We start from the raw sequence: 14,076 nt of genomic DNA, 5'->3' as shown, positions 1-14,076 counted from the left end.
AATTGTGCCACTAAAAGTAAGAACAGACTGTACTCATGATCAACAGCTAAAATATCCCAGAGTTTGCAGTTAATGTAGAATCTCAGCTAAGGAGAAATTATGTCTTAGACAATTTTCTTTTCTTTATTCAGTGACACCATTCTGCAGGCGGAGATAAAGAAAACTGACTGCATGTGACATCACCAGCAAAAGCAGAGGTCCTCCCTGGAACAATCTTGTATGCATCTGCCGAAGCAGAAAGTCCCTTTGTAACTAAAGCTGCACGGCAAGTGCGATTCAAAATATTAATCACCGTTAATAAAATTAATCACCCTGCGTTACCTTTACTCCCCATGCTGTGCCATTTGCTTCTCCTTCCCTTCCTCTCATTTCAGCCCACTTTCTTGTGATTGGTTGTTTGGCCAGGGAGCACCCACTTTCTTGTGATTGGTTGTTTGGCCAGGGAGCGCCTCCAGGATTGGCTTTTTGCCCAGAGAGCCAATGAGGATTAAGGAGCCCAATGAATATCAGCATGTGCTCTAACAAACCCTGCTGTGCCCGACGCTGGTGCCTGCCAACACTGGTAAGTAGAGCCTGTGGGCTGGCATCCACTCAGGGGTTCCTCGTCCCTCCCTCCCTCCTCCCCCGAGGTCAGGCATCTCCTCAGAGTCCCCTTCCTCTCCCCCCCCCCCCCCACCGAAGTCCAGCATCTCCTACGAGTCTCCTCCTTCTCCAGAAGTCTGGCATCTCCTTAGTCCCCTCCTCCCTCCCCCGAGGTCTGTCATCTCCTTGGGGTCCCTCCCCCCCAGACTGCTTCCTGCCTGCATGCCTATCTGTAACTGACCACCGTGGCAATATCCAATATCACTCTGGCTGATTTCTCCTCGAGTGGCCGAAACTCCTGCAGAGCTAGGCGGATCGCCCAGGACTCTAGTCGATTTATGAACCAGGACACCTCCTGGCTCAACCACATGCCCTGAGACCCCCGATCCAGACAGTGAGCTCCCCATGTAAAGGGGCTTGCATCCATGGTGACTAGAATCCACTGCGGGGTATCCAGAGGAACGCCTCTCAGCAAGCGAGCTGGACTGTCCCACAAGGCTAGACTGAGCCACACCTTGGGCGTCAGAGGACAATGGAAATCCTGCAAGGCATGCCCATCAGGACAACAGAGTCCACTGCAGAGGGCCATGTGAGCCCTCGCCCAAGGTACCACCTCCAGCATAGTGGCCATGCAGTCCAAAAGTTGAAACTAATCCCAAACTGTGGGCTCCGGGAGGTCGAACAACTGGCACAACTGCGCCCGGAACTTCTCTGTCCACTCCTCAGGAAGAAAAACTATCCCTCAGGCTGTGCAGAGTCAAACCCTGAGACACTCCAGGGACTGAAATAGGGCCAGGTGGCTCTTGGGCTGGTTCGCTACCCAGCCCAGGGATTCCAGGATGGAAATGACCTGCAAGGTAGCCAAAAGTGGCCTCAAATCTTAGTCAGCCTGAATCAGCCAGTCGTGCAGGCGGGAATGAACCCAAATACTCTGATGCTGGAGGTGCGCAACCATCACCCTGTCACTTTGGAAAATGTGCAGGGCGCCATTGGCCAGGCCAAAGGGCACGACCCAAAACTTAAGTGCCGCCCCAAACACACAGAAACACAAATCTCTTTTGTGATGATCTGCAATGGGGAAGTGGAGGTAGGCCTCTGTGAGGTCCAGGGAAATCAAGAACTCCCCTGGTCTCACCAAGGCAATGACTAAGCAAAGTGTTTTCATCCGGAAGCATTGGACTTGCAAAAAAGCACCCACCTTCCCTGAGGTCCAGGATGGGGTGAAATGTACCGCCCTGTCTTTGGGACCTTTAATAGATGAAGTACCTGTCCAGGCCATGCTCCACCAACAGGTTCCACCGCTCTTATAATCGCAGAGAAACTGAAGGGTAAGAGTGACAGCCTGGAGCTTTAGAGCCAAGCCATGGGCAGAAATTATGAAGGCGCCCGGAACCAGACGGGTGAACTTCATGGAGTACCCCCTCTCGACCACCTCCAGAACCCACTGCTCTGAGGTGATGAGTACCCACTCGTTGGGGAAGACAGACAACCAGCCTCCACCAGAAACGAGGGGCCTGGTGCACCCTCATTGGGCAGGCCGAGCAACTGTGGTCCCACTGGATGGCCCAGCTTGATTGGGTCCTCAGAAGAACCCCCTGCTTGAAGGATCTACTCTGCCCCCTGCCTGGGCCAAAAGGCACCGAGTGGACCTGAAGTGGCCCATCACCTTAATGCCGAGGATCGCAGTGTACCCTTGCTACAGCTCAGGGAGAGTCATGCTTCCCCCATATCCTTCAGCAACTTCTTTTAGTCATCAAACAACAAGCACCCTCTAAAAGGCAGCCGACTCAAAACCTTCTTGGAAGTCACATCCGCACCCAGTGGCAAAGCCACAACCAAAGGTGACCCCCGTTGCCGCCGCCACCGAATGGGAAGCCAGACAGAGGGGGGCCCGGTGGAGGAGGGGAGCGGTGGCGATGACCTCAGGGGGGGCGGCGGGGGCTGTCATTTCAAAGAAAGGAGGAGGAAGAGAGGAAGGGAGGGGAGCCGGGGCTGCCTAAAGTTATGATTTTAATGCAGGGGGAGTGGGGAGCAGCGGCGACCTCGGGTGGGGGGGGGGGGCAAGGCCGTCAAAGGACGCTCCTGATGAGCGTTTTTGCCCCTCCCGATTTTTTTTTTTTTTTTTTACACACATTTAAGTTTTGGAAGCCGGGCAGCCCCAACAAGAGGTACAGACCTCTCGTTAGCTTGCCCGGAGTTTTCCAGCGTTAGGGCAAGCAGAAAACCTTAGTGCATCTCATTTCAATACGGTTTCTACACAATTTGCTCATCTGCATTCCGTTTTCATTTGCTGCTACCGTCGTCGGAAATTGGGCTTTAATACATGCCAGGGTAATCTACTTGTTTGTTAAATGCTTGTTTAGTGCATCTTGCCCTGAATGAGAAGACTGGAAGATTGTCAGGGAGAGGAGAAAAGGATTAAAAATAGTTGCTGGACCTTGGGGGGGTGCAGGTGGAAGATACCTGTTCTCTGGGGGGGGGGGGGGGGGGGCAGGTGCGGGTGGAAGATGCTGGTTCTGAAAGGGGCAAGGGTGATAGATGCTGGTTCGGGTGGGAGGGTGCAGGCACGGGTGGAAGATGATTGTTCTTGGGGGGTAGGCATTGGTGTGGGTGGAAGTTGCCAGGGAAGGGAGAGGGCAAGGATGGAAGATGCTGGTTCTATGGGAGCTGCATGGGTGGAAGATACCTGAACTTAGGGGGGAGTGGAGAAAAATATTGCCCATCAGCTGCACAGAGCAGTATAGGGTGGGCAGGGAAACAAAGATGCCTGACCACAAGGGAGTGAGAGAGAGGGGATATGGGGGGGGGGGGGGAGGCAGGTGAGAAGAGGGAAACGTGTTGGACCCAAAAGATGGAAAGAGGAAAATCAAGAGAGATGACCTCCCTTTGGATGAGGGGAAAGAGTTGGGTAGTAGAAGGGGTGGGGACACAGTCAGCAGGTGCTTGAAAGGGTGGGGACAGTGTGCAGGTGCTAGAAAGGAGGGGGGAGGATGGGTGAAGAGAAAGAATTGCTGGGCCTGGAGGGGGGGAGCTTTCAGGACCTGAAGGGCAAGAAGGAAGAGGAGAGACAATACCACTGTGGAAAATGAGTGAAATGTTGCACATATAAGGGAAGGGAAGAGGGGAGACATGTTACACATAAAGGGAAGGGAAGAGGGGACATGCTGCACATAAAAGGAAGGGAAGGGGGAGACCAGCTGAACATGACAGGAAGAGAAAGGGAAAACAAGATAGATTTGAGAAGGAGGCAGAGAAATTGATGAAAGATGAACATGAAAGATCAGTGCCAAACAGACATAGGGCAGGTGAGAAAAGAAATTGTAATTGGAAAGGAGGCCTTGGGCACAGAGTTAAGAGCACAGACAGAGGAAAGCAGAACAAAAGATTGGAAACAAGATGATTGGAATAATAAAATCACCAAACCACAAAGGTAGGAAAAATGATTTTATTTTCAGTTAGTGATTGAATTATGCAGGTGTTGAGAATTAACATCTGTAGGCTTTATTTTGCACAGTACACGAGGGCATGCATTTCTTTCTATTTTTCTGGTGTTGCATAACATGTAGAGTCCGGTATCTCTGCTTTCAGTTTTTGTCTGCGTGTTTTTTGTGGTTCCCTATCTGATATCAGGCAAGAGTCATGTTTGTATCTGCAACTGAGGTGAAGGATTCTGCTGGTATGTGGAGTCTGTGTAGGAATCTGTAAAAGTCTGTACTGCTCCAGTTTCCCAGTAGCAGGTATACTGGTGCTATAATGTATTTCAGTAGCATTATTAAATAAAGTAACTACTTCTGAAGGTTACAGGTATGGGTGGGGATGGATGAGATTACTTGCAGCGATGGAATGGATCTTGGCGGAGATGGGTGGGTAATGAGTTAGATTCCAGTGGTGTGCCTTGACAATTTTTGCACCTTGTAAGTGTGCCGCGAGATGAAAAATGTTGAAAATCACTGATCTAAATGGTTTATAAAAACAAGTCATAGCATAGACATGAGGGGAGACTGGACAAGAGACACTATAGGTATCCTAAAATCCCAACTGCTAGGCAGGCTCTGGCCTTGACACTGGTCTACCTCACTTACTTCAATCCTAGCTTCAACTAGTACAGTTCTAAAACCTGCTAAGTGGGATATTACCGACTTTGCTATGAGGCTGACTGTTAGAAACCTTATTTGAAGAGAGAGGAAGACAAAATAGAGGCTTTTGATGACCATCATTTGTAGTCCAAAAGACCTTTATCCAACTATACATAAAATTACAAGCAGCAAGGCAAGAAAAGTGGACATCCTTCAGAATAGCATCCTTTGCCATTCTGAACCAACTTATAGATGTCCATCACTATGTACAGCGTAGCTGTTTCAGGACTTGCTAATTACACTGCAAATAAAACTATTCTCAGTTATCATTTGGAAGCAGACATGCCACCCAATCTGAAACCTTTCCAACCAGTTGTGAAAGTATCTGTATTCAGATGTCACTGAATTGGTCTAAGCCTTTATGTACCGACCTACCAAAGGTGATTTACATCATATTCACAGATCACTTACCTGAACAGGTCTGTTCCCCAGAAAGTTAAGATCCATGTTCTCTCCAAACAAATATCCTTCAGGATGAGGGGTATCAAATTTCTCACCCCCCATAAAAAAGTGACTTGCGAAGTAGTTCCCTAAGAGAAGAACAAACAGGTAAAATAAACCTGGGGTTTCCAACAAATGAGCACCCTCTTAAAAAACAGCAGTGAGATTACCAGCCAGTCCAGGAGAAGTAACCACCGGTAACTGAAAAACTATCAGTCTGATGCTGGCAACAATCCGTAAATCCTATTTCATTCCAATGAGAAGACTTCAACACTGAACAGCAACTGTGGGGTCAGCCCACACAACTTGCATTTCAAAAAAGTAGAAACATCTGACCTCAGCACTGTGCTTGCATTCAAGAGAAAATTAAGCACTGTGCCTGCATTCAAGAGAAAATTAGTTCTCTGGCTAAGAAGCAATATGACAAAAAGGCCATGGAATCATTTTAGAAAACTTCATATCCTCTCAATATTAATATACTAAGCGTACATTAGCTGCCAAGTATTATGGTTTATTTGTAAATTTGATATACCACTTTATTTACCACATGCAACTCAGAGGTGTACAATATTAACAGTAGAAGGAATTCCAAATACCTATTATATAAAAAATAATTCACACAGAGATGCACAATAAACCAGTTCCATCTAGAATTCCAAATATGTAAATTAAGTGTATAAAAAGCAATTTAAAAACTCAGAATTCTCAGTTTATAAATTTACAAATGCACAGCTTCAACCAACTGACCAAATCTCTGCCAACTAATTAAAAGTAGCAGTGAAAAAGTGAGTTTTTAAAGAGATATTAAATGCCTCATAAGTTTGTTCAGCACGCAACAATAAAGTCGAATTATTCTCTAGTATGGGAGTAAGAAACAAATGCCTCAATGATGATGATGATCTTGGCTTTGTTACCTGCTCCTGGCTGCACTGTCAAGTATGTACAATTGCCATCAACTAACTAGCAGGTGGTTTTATAGAAGTATAATTGTGAAGAAGAAAAAAAAGAACCTGTTGTGATGCAGCAACATTATTACGGGGCAGAATGGCAAAAGAGCTATAAAAACTAGTGAGGCTGATGCTTGAACATCTAGCCTCCTAAGAATCTGTGGCTTTACTGTACAGTACATGGATACCATCAGGATTCCAACAGAGACCCAACTGGTGTCTGGAACGTTTTAGCTAAGGTGGTTACCTTATGGCCTGCAACATCACTAAGTCAGGCTTCCTTTCTCTGCTCTTCCTTTTGTCGTCATCACCTGTCTACTTTCTTCTGCTTTGAGGGACTGAAGAGTATACTGCAGTATTGCAAACAAACCTCCTACTGTGTAACAGAATATTACAGCAGACAGGAATCATTAGAACAATCCTGTCTGCCCAGTTTCACTCCTGGTGAAATACTATAGGTGCAAATGATCTCTGGATTTTCCCTCTACTTTCATGTCCATCTAAAACAGACAAGACTGACAAAGGCATTGCAGTAGTTAACCCATATGGGACTGGATATGTCCATGCAACTTCCATGTGTGCTGGAAAATAGAAGGAAAGGAGCTGTATGCAATGAAACAAAATGGTGAGACACTGAACTATGGCTTATTATTTATTAGGATTTTCACCTTTTTGATGGAATTCACTCAAGGCAGTGTACAGCAAGTATAAGTCAAACATAAGTAATATTCAATTACAGCAGTAAAAATATTCTAAGCATTTACATGTGTATATCACATACAAGTATAAATAGAAAGCTGCTATTTACACATGGAGATCCAGACACCACACAGATTGCAAGGGATGTGGCGTGGTGTGGTGGGGTAGAGTTTCAGTTCCCTGATAAAGACTGAATGAAAAAGATTGGGGGGGGGGGGGGAGAAAGCCTGTGTACCAGGATAAAAAACAAACAGGAAGTAATTCCTGCAGCAGCCACACATCAGTGCCAGTACTACAGAGATCTAGAAACTTTATGACTCCAATATTGTTAAAGAAAGAAAATGACACAATCTGGCAAAAATTACAAGTAGTTCTTGATAGTCTTTTCCCCAGTGCTACAGTCAAGTAATGTCTGCATATTCCTATCTAGACTGTGGCTTGCCAAAAGACAGTTAAAAAGTTATGAGAAAGGGAGGGAGGGGTTTTTCTTTTTAAGAATAAAATATATCATTGCTTTAAGTCTTTGCAGCTGTGGAGTTTCCTAAATTCACAGGGATCTCTGGGACTTATCCAAACAGGATTCACTGGCTAAGAATGAAAGTTTGAAGGACATCCTTAATTTCCTAGATTAATCTTAACTTCCAGCTTCCCATGGATTTGTTGGTCTTGCATCCTCTTAATTGTGGACTAAGTGTCTAGATATAGAAGTTTATATTTTTATTTGAAAAATTTCCTATGTAATTTAGTTTTTTCTCTTTCTGGCCAAGTTTCCTAAAAAGATGTTATGCCTTTGTATTATTTTCAAATGTTATAAACATTTTTTTAAGTGTTGCTTGCGGGGATCACATGATGCAGTGAGCAGAGAAGCAGCCTCAGGTTGTTGCTCCGGCACCCTTGACTCTTGACAAGCCATATTAATGTAATTTTTCAGCATTTTGCTCACCCTGTGCTTATTATTGAAGTACTATTTGAATGGACAAATTCTTAGAGAAATCTCCTTCGGCGATGTCACAAAAATCGGCGAGAAAAGAAAAGAATAAACCCGGGTGCGGAGACTCCAAGATCGACCACAGTATTTTCGGATTCCCAACTTGCACAACTTACAACAGCTGTGACAAAGGCCTTAGAGCCACGCTGGGAAGCGCTCTCTTTACAGTTGGAGAATTTTCAAACGGGGCTAGACGGTTTGGGAATAAGAACCGGAGACCTGGAGGTGAGAGTGTCGGCGTTAGATGACGACTCGCGGGGACAGGACCCAGATATCGCATGCCAAAACACACAAATCGTAGAGCTTGTATCCAAGCTGGAGGACTTAGAGAATCGTTCATGACGTAATCCTATATAATAAAGCTCACCTCCAACGTTCTGAGGCTGCCTGGTGGCTTCCGGTGGTGGTGTCCTTCATGGAGTAGATCGTGACGTCAGGGAGAGGGGAGGAGCCACGAGTGTCCACTGTGGAGGTGGAGTAGGGAAAAGTCAGGGAGAGGGGAGGAGGCGCGAGTGTCCAATGTGGAGGTGGAGAAGTAGGGAAACGTCAGGGAGAGGGGAAGAGCCAGAGACTCCAATGTGGAGGGGGAGGAGTAGGGAAACACGCGGAGCGTGCTTCCCTACTCCTCCCCCTGCCTAGGAATCGCACCAGACTGCCTGAACCTCCCAAACCACACGTGCACACTAAACGCCCTCCAAAAACCGCCGCCGCCCTCCCTCTGCTCTCCAACTCCTGATTCGCACTGTCGGAGAGGATGGAGAGGGAGGGCAGCGAGACGGCAAGCGAGATGCTGCGCCAACTGTCCAATGTCGAGGAGGCCGGTGAGGGATCACAATGACGTTCGCGGTCCACTCACAAGAGGGGGAAGGGAAAGACCAGCGGGTCCGACTGCAGCACATCGCTCATCCCCGTTCACTCACAACAAAGCAACCAAACCTAGCAGATGCTGCAGGACGTCTAATAGACAGGAATGGAAGACAGCACAGCACGTCTAGGGTAAGCAAGGAAGCACATTGGTTAATCTCTGTTTCCACTCCCCAACGCAGCCCTCATTGGCATACACTCAAAAACAAGGAAACCTAGGAGCTGCTGCTGCACATTGTCCTTTTAAAATTCTTGATAGACAGTGCCTTAAAACGTCAAGGACAAAAGGAGGGGGGAGACAGACAGACCCTGCAACTGGAAGGGGGGAGGGGGAAACAGGGAGGGCCCTGCAACGGGGAAACAGGGAGGAAGGAAGGAAGGGAGGGAGGCAGAGGAGGAGACCCTGCAACTGGGAGACAGACTGGGGGGGGGGGGGGGTGATGACCCTGCAACTGGGAGGGAGGGTGGACCCTGGCACATACTCTCATTCTTACACACACACTCGCACCCAGTCTCACTCTCTCTGTCACACACACACACTCGCACATTCACTCTCTCTCACACACTCACTCTTACACACACACTCCCAGGAAAACCTTGCTAGCGCCCGTTTCCATTAAAACAGAAACGAGCCTTTTTTACTAGTAATATAAGAATCGTGGGATTGTCAGAGCGAGTGCCAGATCAAAACTTGACAGTCTGGCTAGAAAACTGGCTGGCGAGTTGGCATTATCCGACTCAGTGGGTCCTGTGGTGGTGGAGAGGGCGCACCGGGTGGGACGAAAGATTGAAAACCAAAGTTGTCCAAGAGTTGTGATAGCGAAAATCCTCAACTACAGGCATAAGATTGAAATTCTTCAGGGATTCCGCCTACAAAGCGAAAACTTACAATATGAAGGTCAGAGAGTGTTGATTTTTCAAGATTTCTCGCAAGCAGTGCAAATACATAGTCGCCAATTCCATCCATTATGTTCATTGCTTATAAAAAAGAACACTAAATTTATGCTCTCTTACCCAGTGCAAATGAGGATCCTGAACCAGGATAACTGACATAACTTTAAATCAGTGACTGAGGTGAAGGCCTTTCTCGTTGAGGGGGGCCATTTTGATGCGGCTGAAAACGCATAGAAATCTTGGTATGCCAATTGTACTTGTTTAACTATGTGTGTTTCCAGAGGAATATTGTAGGGGTAAGTTTATATGAATAATGGCTGTTTGGGGTTGAGGGTCCTTAGCATCTAAGTAGATCTCATTTCCACAGGTAATTGGTGCCTGTGAAAATGGTGTGGGGAAGTTTGGGGGGTTTAGGAGAACAGGGTTGGCTTGGGGGGATGGGTGGGAGGCAGGGATTGAAAATTAAGTTATGCCAAAATCTGAATACCTTTGAGATACATGGGGACACACATCAGGGTGATTATCTCCAGGACCTTGGGGTAATTATGGGATGGACTAGTTGTGGACTTTTGAGAGCAGCGTGGTTGTTGAATGAGTTGAGAGCTATATGTAAGCAAGATGTGGTGGATTATGTGTGCTACTGGGGGGGGTGGAACGATGGTCATGGGCAGTTTGAGGCGGAGGGTGGGGGAGTAGTAAAAATATTCCTTTTGGTTTCCATTGTGCAGGTTTCTGAATGCCTGTCCGAGTAGCAACGTGGAATGTGGGGGGCATCACGTCCCCAGTAAAGACCTCTAAAATACTCTACGCCTTGAACTGACGTAAGATTGACATAAGCTTGCTTGCAGGAAACCCGCCTCACAGATTTGGAACACAAGAAGCTAGAGAGATCATGGGTAGGGGACGTTTTCGCGGCTTCTCCCCAGGGTAGGAAGGGGGGAGTAGCAGTGTTATTTAGGAAAGGCACTCCATACAAAGCGTCCCTGGTAGCTAAGGGAATACAAGGCAACTATTTATTACTTCGGATATGGTTGCAGAGTATAGAGTTTTACTTGCTAGTTGTCTATGGCCCTAACCAACAAGATCCCAAATTTTTCCACTCACTAATTCAGACATGTTTGCAGACTGGAGGGCAGCATTTGGTTTCAGACCAAAGGTTGGACTGTACTAACCCAGCCTTCCATCATTATACAGGATATCGAGCTGACACACTCTCCATGTTCTTGCATGCTCTTAATTTAGTAGATACGTGGTGAGTGCTGCACCCCAGTGAAAAAGACTATTCTCACAGGTCCAGGGCGCACAGAACTCAAGCTAGGTTAGATTATATATTAGTGGACCGTGCACTGTTCTCTAGGGTTCAATCGGTGGTAATAGGCCCGCAGGAGATCTCTGATCATGCCCCAATGTGGATGGACGTGGAGACTGCTGCTGATAAGGGAGAGGAATCGGGCTGGAGGTTTCTGTCTTATTTGCATACAGGCCCATTTTTTCAAAAATATACAGGAAAAATGGAACAGTTATGCACTTAACGCAGGGCATGAAGAGCAGCCATCACTGTTCTGGTCAGCCTCTAAGGCTGTGTTGAGGGGAGATATCATAGACTTCGTTTGTGCAAGGAAAAAACGCTTGGCATCTAGTATATTACATTTAGAAACCCAGCTGAAAAAAAGCGAAGCAAAGACATATTAGATGTCCCTCCCGAGCAACTCTTGAGAGCCTTAAGACCACTCAAGCAGCACTTAATATGTTGTTACATGAAAAGGAGTCCCACTCTATTTTTTATCGCAAATATAAGCTGCATAGATATGGAAATCGACCCGGGCGTCTGTTAGCATGGGTTAGAGAGAGCTGGGTCAGGGTCGCGAACGATAGAGGCTCTAAGAGACTCCTCTAGTAAATTAACAAACAAACCGGAGAGAATTGCACACATACTTACTTCATATTTTACCTCCCTGTATGCAGCGGAGGAGAACCCATCAGAATCGCCCTTAACTGATTATCTAGAACAAGCTGGGCTCCCCAAACTGAAAACTCAAGAACTGGACTTTCTCAATGCCCCTCTGCAATTGTCGGAATTGCAAGCTGCAATAAAAAAAGTTACATTCTGCTCCGGGACCCGATGGGTTTTCAAGGGAATATTATAAATCATTACCGGCAGAGGCTTGGGAGCTTGTTAGCCTATTATGAAGACATGATAGAACGGGGCTCCTTCCCTTCCCACGCTAACATGGCATTAACTCTTAATACCAAAACAGGGTAGACCCAGTGAGCAAGCAGAATCTTATAGGCCCATCTCGCTCCTCAATGTTGGACTTAAAATTGTTATCAAAGATATTGGCTGAGCGTTTGGAGCCGGTTCTCCCCAAGTTGGTGGGCCAGGAGCAAGTGGGGTTTGTCAGAAGCCGACAGTCGGTCTCCAATGTCAGACGCTTGTTACTTGTCATGGCTGAGTGCCAGAAGTCTAAAATACCTTCCCTGGTGGTGAGCTTAGATGCTGAAAAAGCATTTGACAGGGTTAGCTGGGAGTATTTATTTCACACTTTGGCAGATGTGGGGTTACGGGGATGGTACTTAAAAGCGCTGCAAACCCTGTATAATCAACCAACAGCTTCGCTGCTGGTGAATGGTATTAGGGAAATGGAGTTCCCAATTGCGCGGGGAACCAGTCAGGAATGCCCACTTTCACCTATGTTGTTCGTGCTTTCCCTAGAGCCCCTATTGCATCAAATGTCCTTGTCAGATGGAGTGAGGGGGGTGAAGTTAGCTGGACAACATATTAAAGTATTGGCCTACGCGGATGACCTGCTTGTGGTAAGGTTGGATCCACCCCGATCACTAGATTCACTGTTGGTTTGCCTGCAGGGGTATGGGCATCTCTCAGGATTTAGGTTGAACCTTAATAAGTCACAGGTCATGTCGGTGGTGGCTGGCATGCAAGCGAAAGGGCAGGGGAAATTCCCCTTTGAGTGGGCAGTGGGCTCATTAAAATGCTTGGGAGTATTTATACCAGCAGATTTAACACAACTGTACACACAAAAACAGCATTTATTACGAGAAACACAGCAGAAATTCCAGGCCTGGGGAGCTTTGCCAATATCCTCGCCCGGCAGAGTAGCCTTATACAACATGTTTACTATACCAAGATGGTTGTATGTATTTCAATTGTTGCCATTTATTTAAAGATGACAGATGAACAAAAGTTGAACAAACTGTTAAGGGGTTTCCTCTGGAGGGGGAAAAGAGCACGTCTTCCATTGTCAGTGATGCAAATACCAGTGGAATATGGTGGGTTGGGATTATTAAGTATGAGGCACGTAACAGTAGCAAATGGTATGAGGCATGTTAATGACTGGTTTTGTTCAACTTCTGATTATTCTAATACAACACTGGAACTTCAACTTCTGCCTAACGTGCATTTTACTAACCTCTTGCATGTCTCTGGTGGCACGATACCAAAATTATTGAGACTTTTGTCTATCATGACAACTGCTAAAGCGATATGGAAGTGGGTGTGCAGATTACATTGTTTTTCACCAAAGGTGACACCTTATTTGTCAATTTGTAGCAATCCGGCGTTCAAGCCAGGTGGCATCTATCCTGCCGTCTACAGGTGGCAGCGCTGTGGATTGGTATATTTGCTGTATGTAGTGACAACAGATGGCAAACTTAAATCCTTCACTGATCTACAGTCTGAGTATTCAATCCCCTCCAGAAATATCTTTCCTTATGCTCAACTGAGTCATTACATTAGAACGTTACCATGGAGTGACTTGACAGAAGATGTTCAGGTTGAGCTCTCTACAGCCTATTCTTTAGAGGCGCAACAGAAAGTGTCGCTTTCCTTTCATCATCGGCATATCAGGGACACTGCTCCGGAATTAAACTACTCTCGGCTTTTGGAATTATGGAGGAAGGATATCCCCGCTATCGCTGAAAGTGGAGCAGCTGAAAGTACATATTTTGGACATTCGCAAATACTCTGCAATTGCTGCGCACTGGGAGCTGCATTACAAATTTGTGCTCCGTGTGTATATTTCCCCACATTGTGCGTTCCATATGGGAGTGTCACCTTGGGGATCGTGTCTGAAGTGTGGAGCGGAAGGGGTCACATTGGGACATATGTTTTGGACATATACAGGGATTGTAAAATTCTGGAAAGACATATTGTTGCAGGTGTCTGGGATGTGGAACGCGAGATGGCACTATGATTCGTAGCTCTACTTTAAGTTCACCTTCTCCGAGTGGATAGAAAAGATTTGTGTTTAAAGCCACTATAGTGGCAAAACAAGTCATTTTGACAGAATGGCTAACTAACAATTACCCTACAGTTCAGCAATGGAGAATGTGGATGACCATGTTTCTGAGAATGGAGCCGATGAAAATTCATGACTTTGCTTCATCTGGAGTGGTAAAACTGTAGCAATGCTGGAGTCCGTTCTGGAATACAATGACCCCCGTGGCAAGAAGTCTTCTGTTGAACAAATAGACCTCAGATATACAATTCACTGGTATTCAGTCTTGT

General features: G+C 46.4%; 1 protein-coding gene across 1 annotated transcript in view; it reads right to left on the bottom strand.

The window, feature by feature from the left end:
* The window catches only part of MGRN1 (mahogunin ring finger 1), a 180,203-nt gene that overhangs the window by 145,658 nt on the left and 20,469 nt on the right, over window positions 1–14,076 (bottom strand). The window contains exon 2 of the mRNA XM_030212140.1: window positions 5,130–5,248. Coding sequence (XP_030068000.1) covers window positions 5,130–5,248 — 119 coding nt within the window. The remainder of the gene's footprint in view (window positions 1–5,129; window positions 5,249–14,076) is intronic.

This window comes from Microcaecilia unicolor, chromosome 8, assembly GCF_901765095.1.
Source record: "Microcaecilia unicolor chromosome 8, aMicUni1.1, whole genome shotgun sequence".
Taxonomy (NCBI): Eukaryota; Metazoa; Chordata; class Amphibia; order Gymnophiona; family Siphonopidae; genus Microcaecilia; species Microcaecilia unicolor.
The sequence above is the reverse complement of the archived record's forward strand: the minus strand, read 5'-3'. Positions and strand labels throughout refer to the sequence as shown.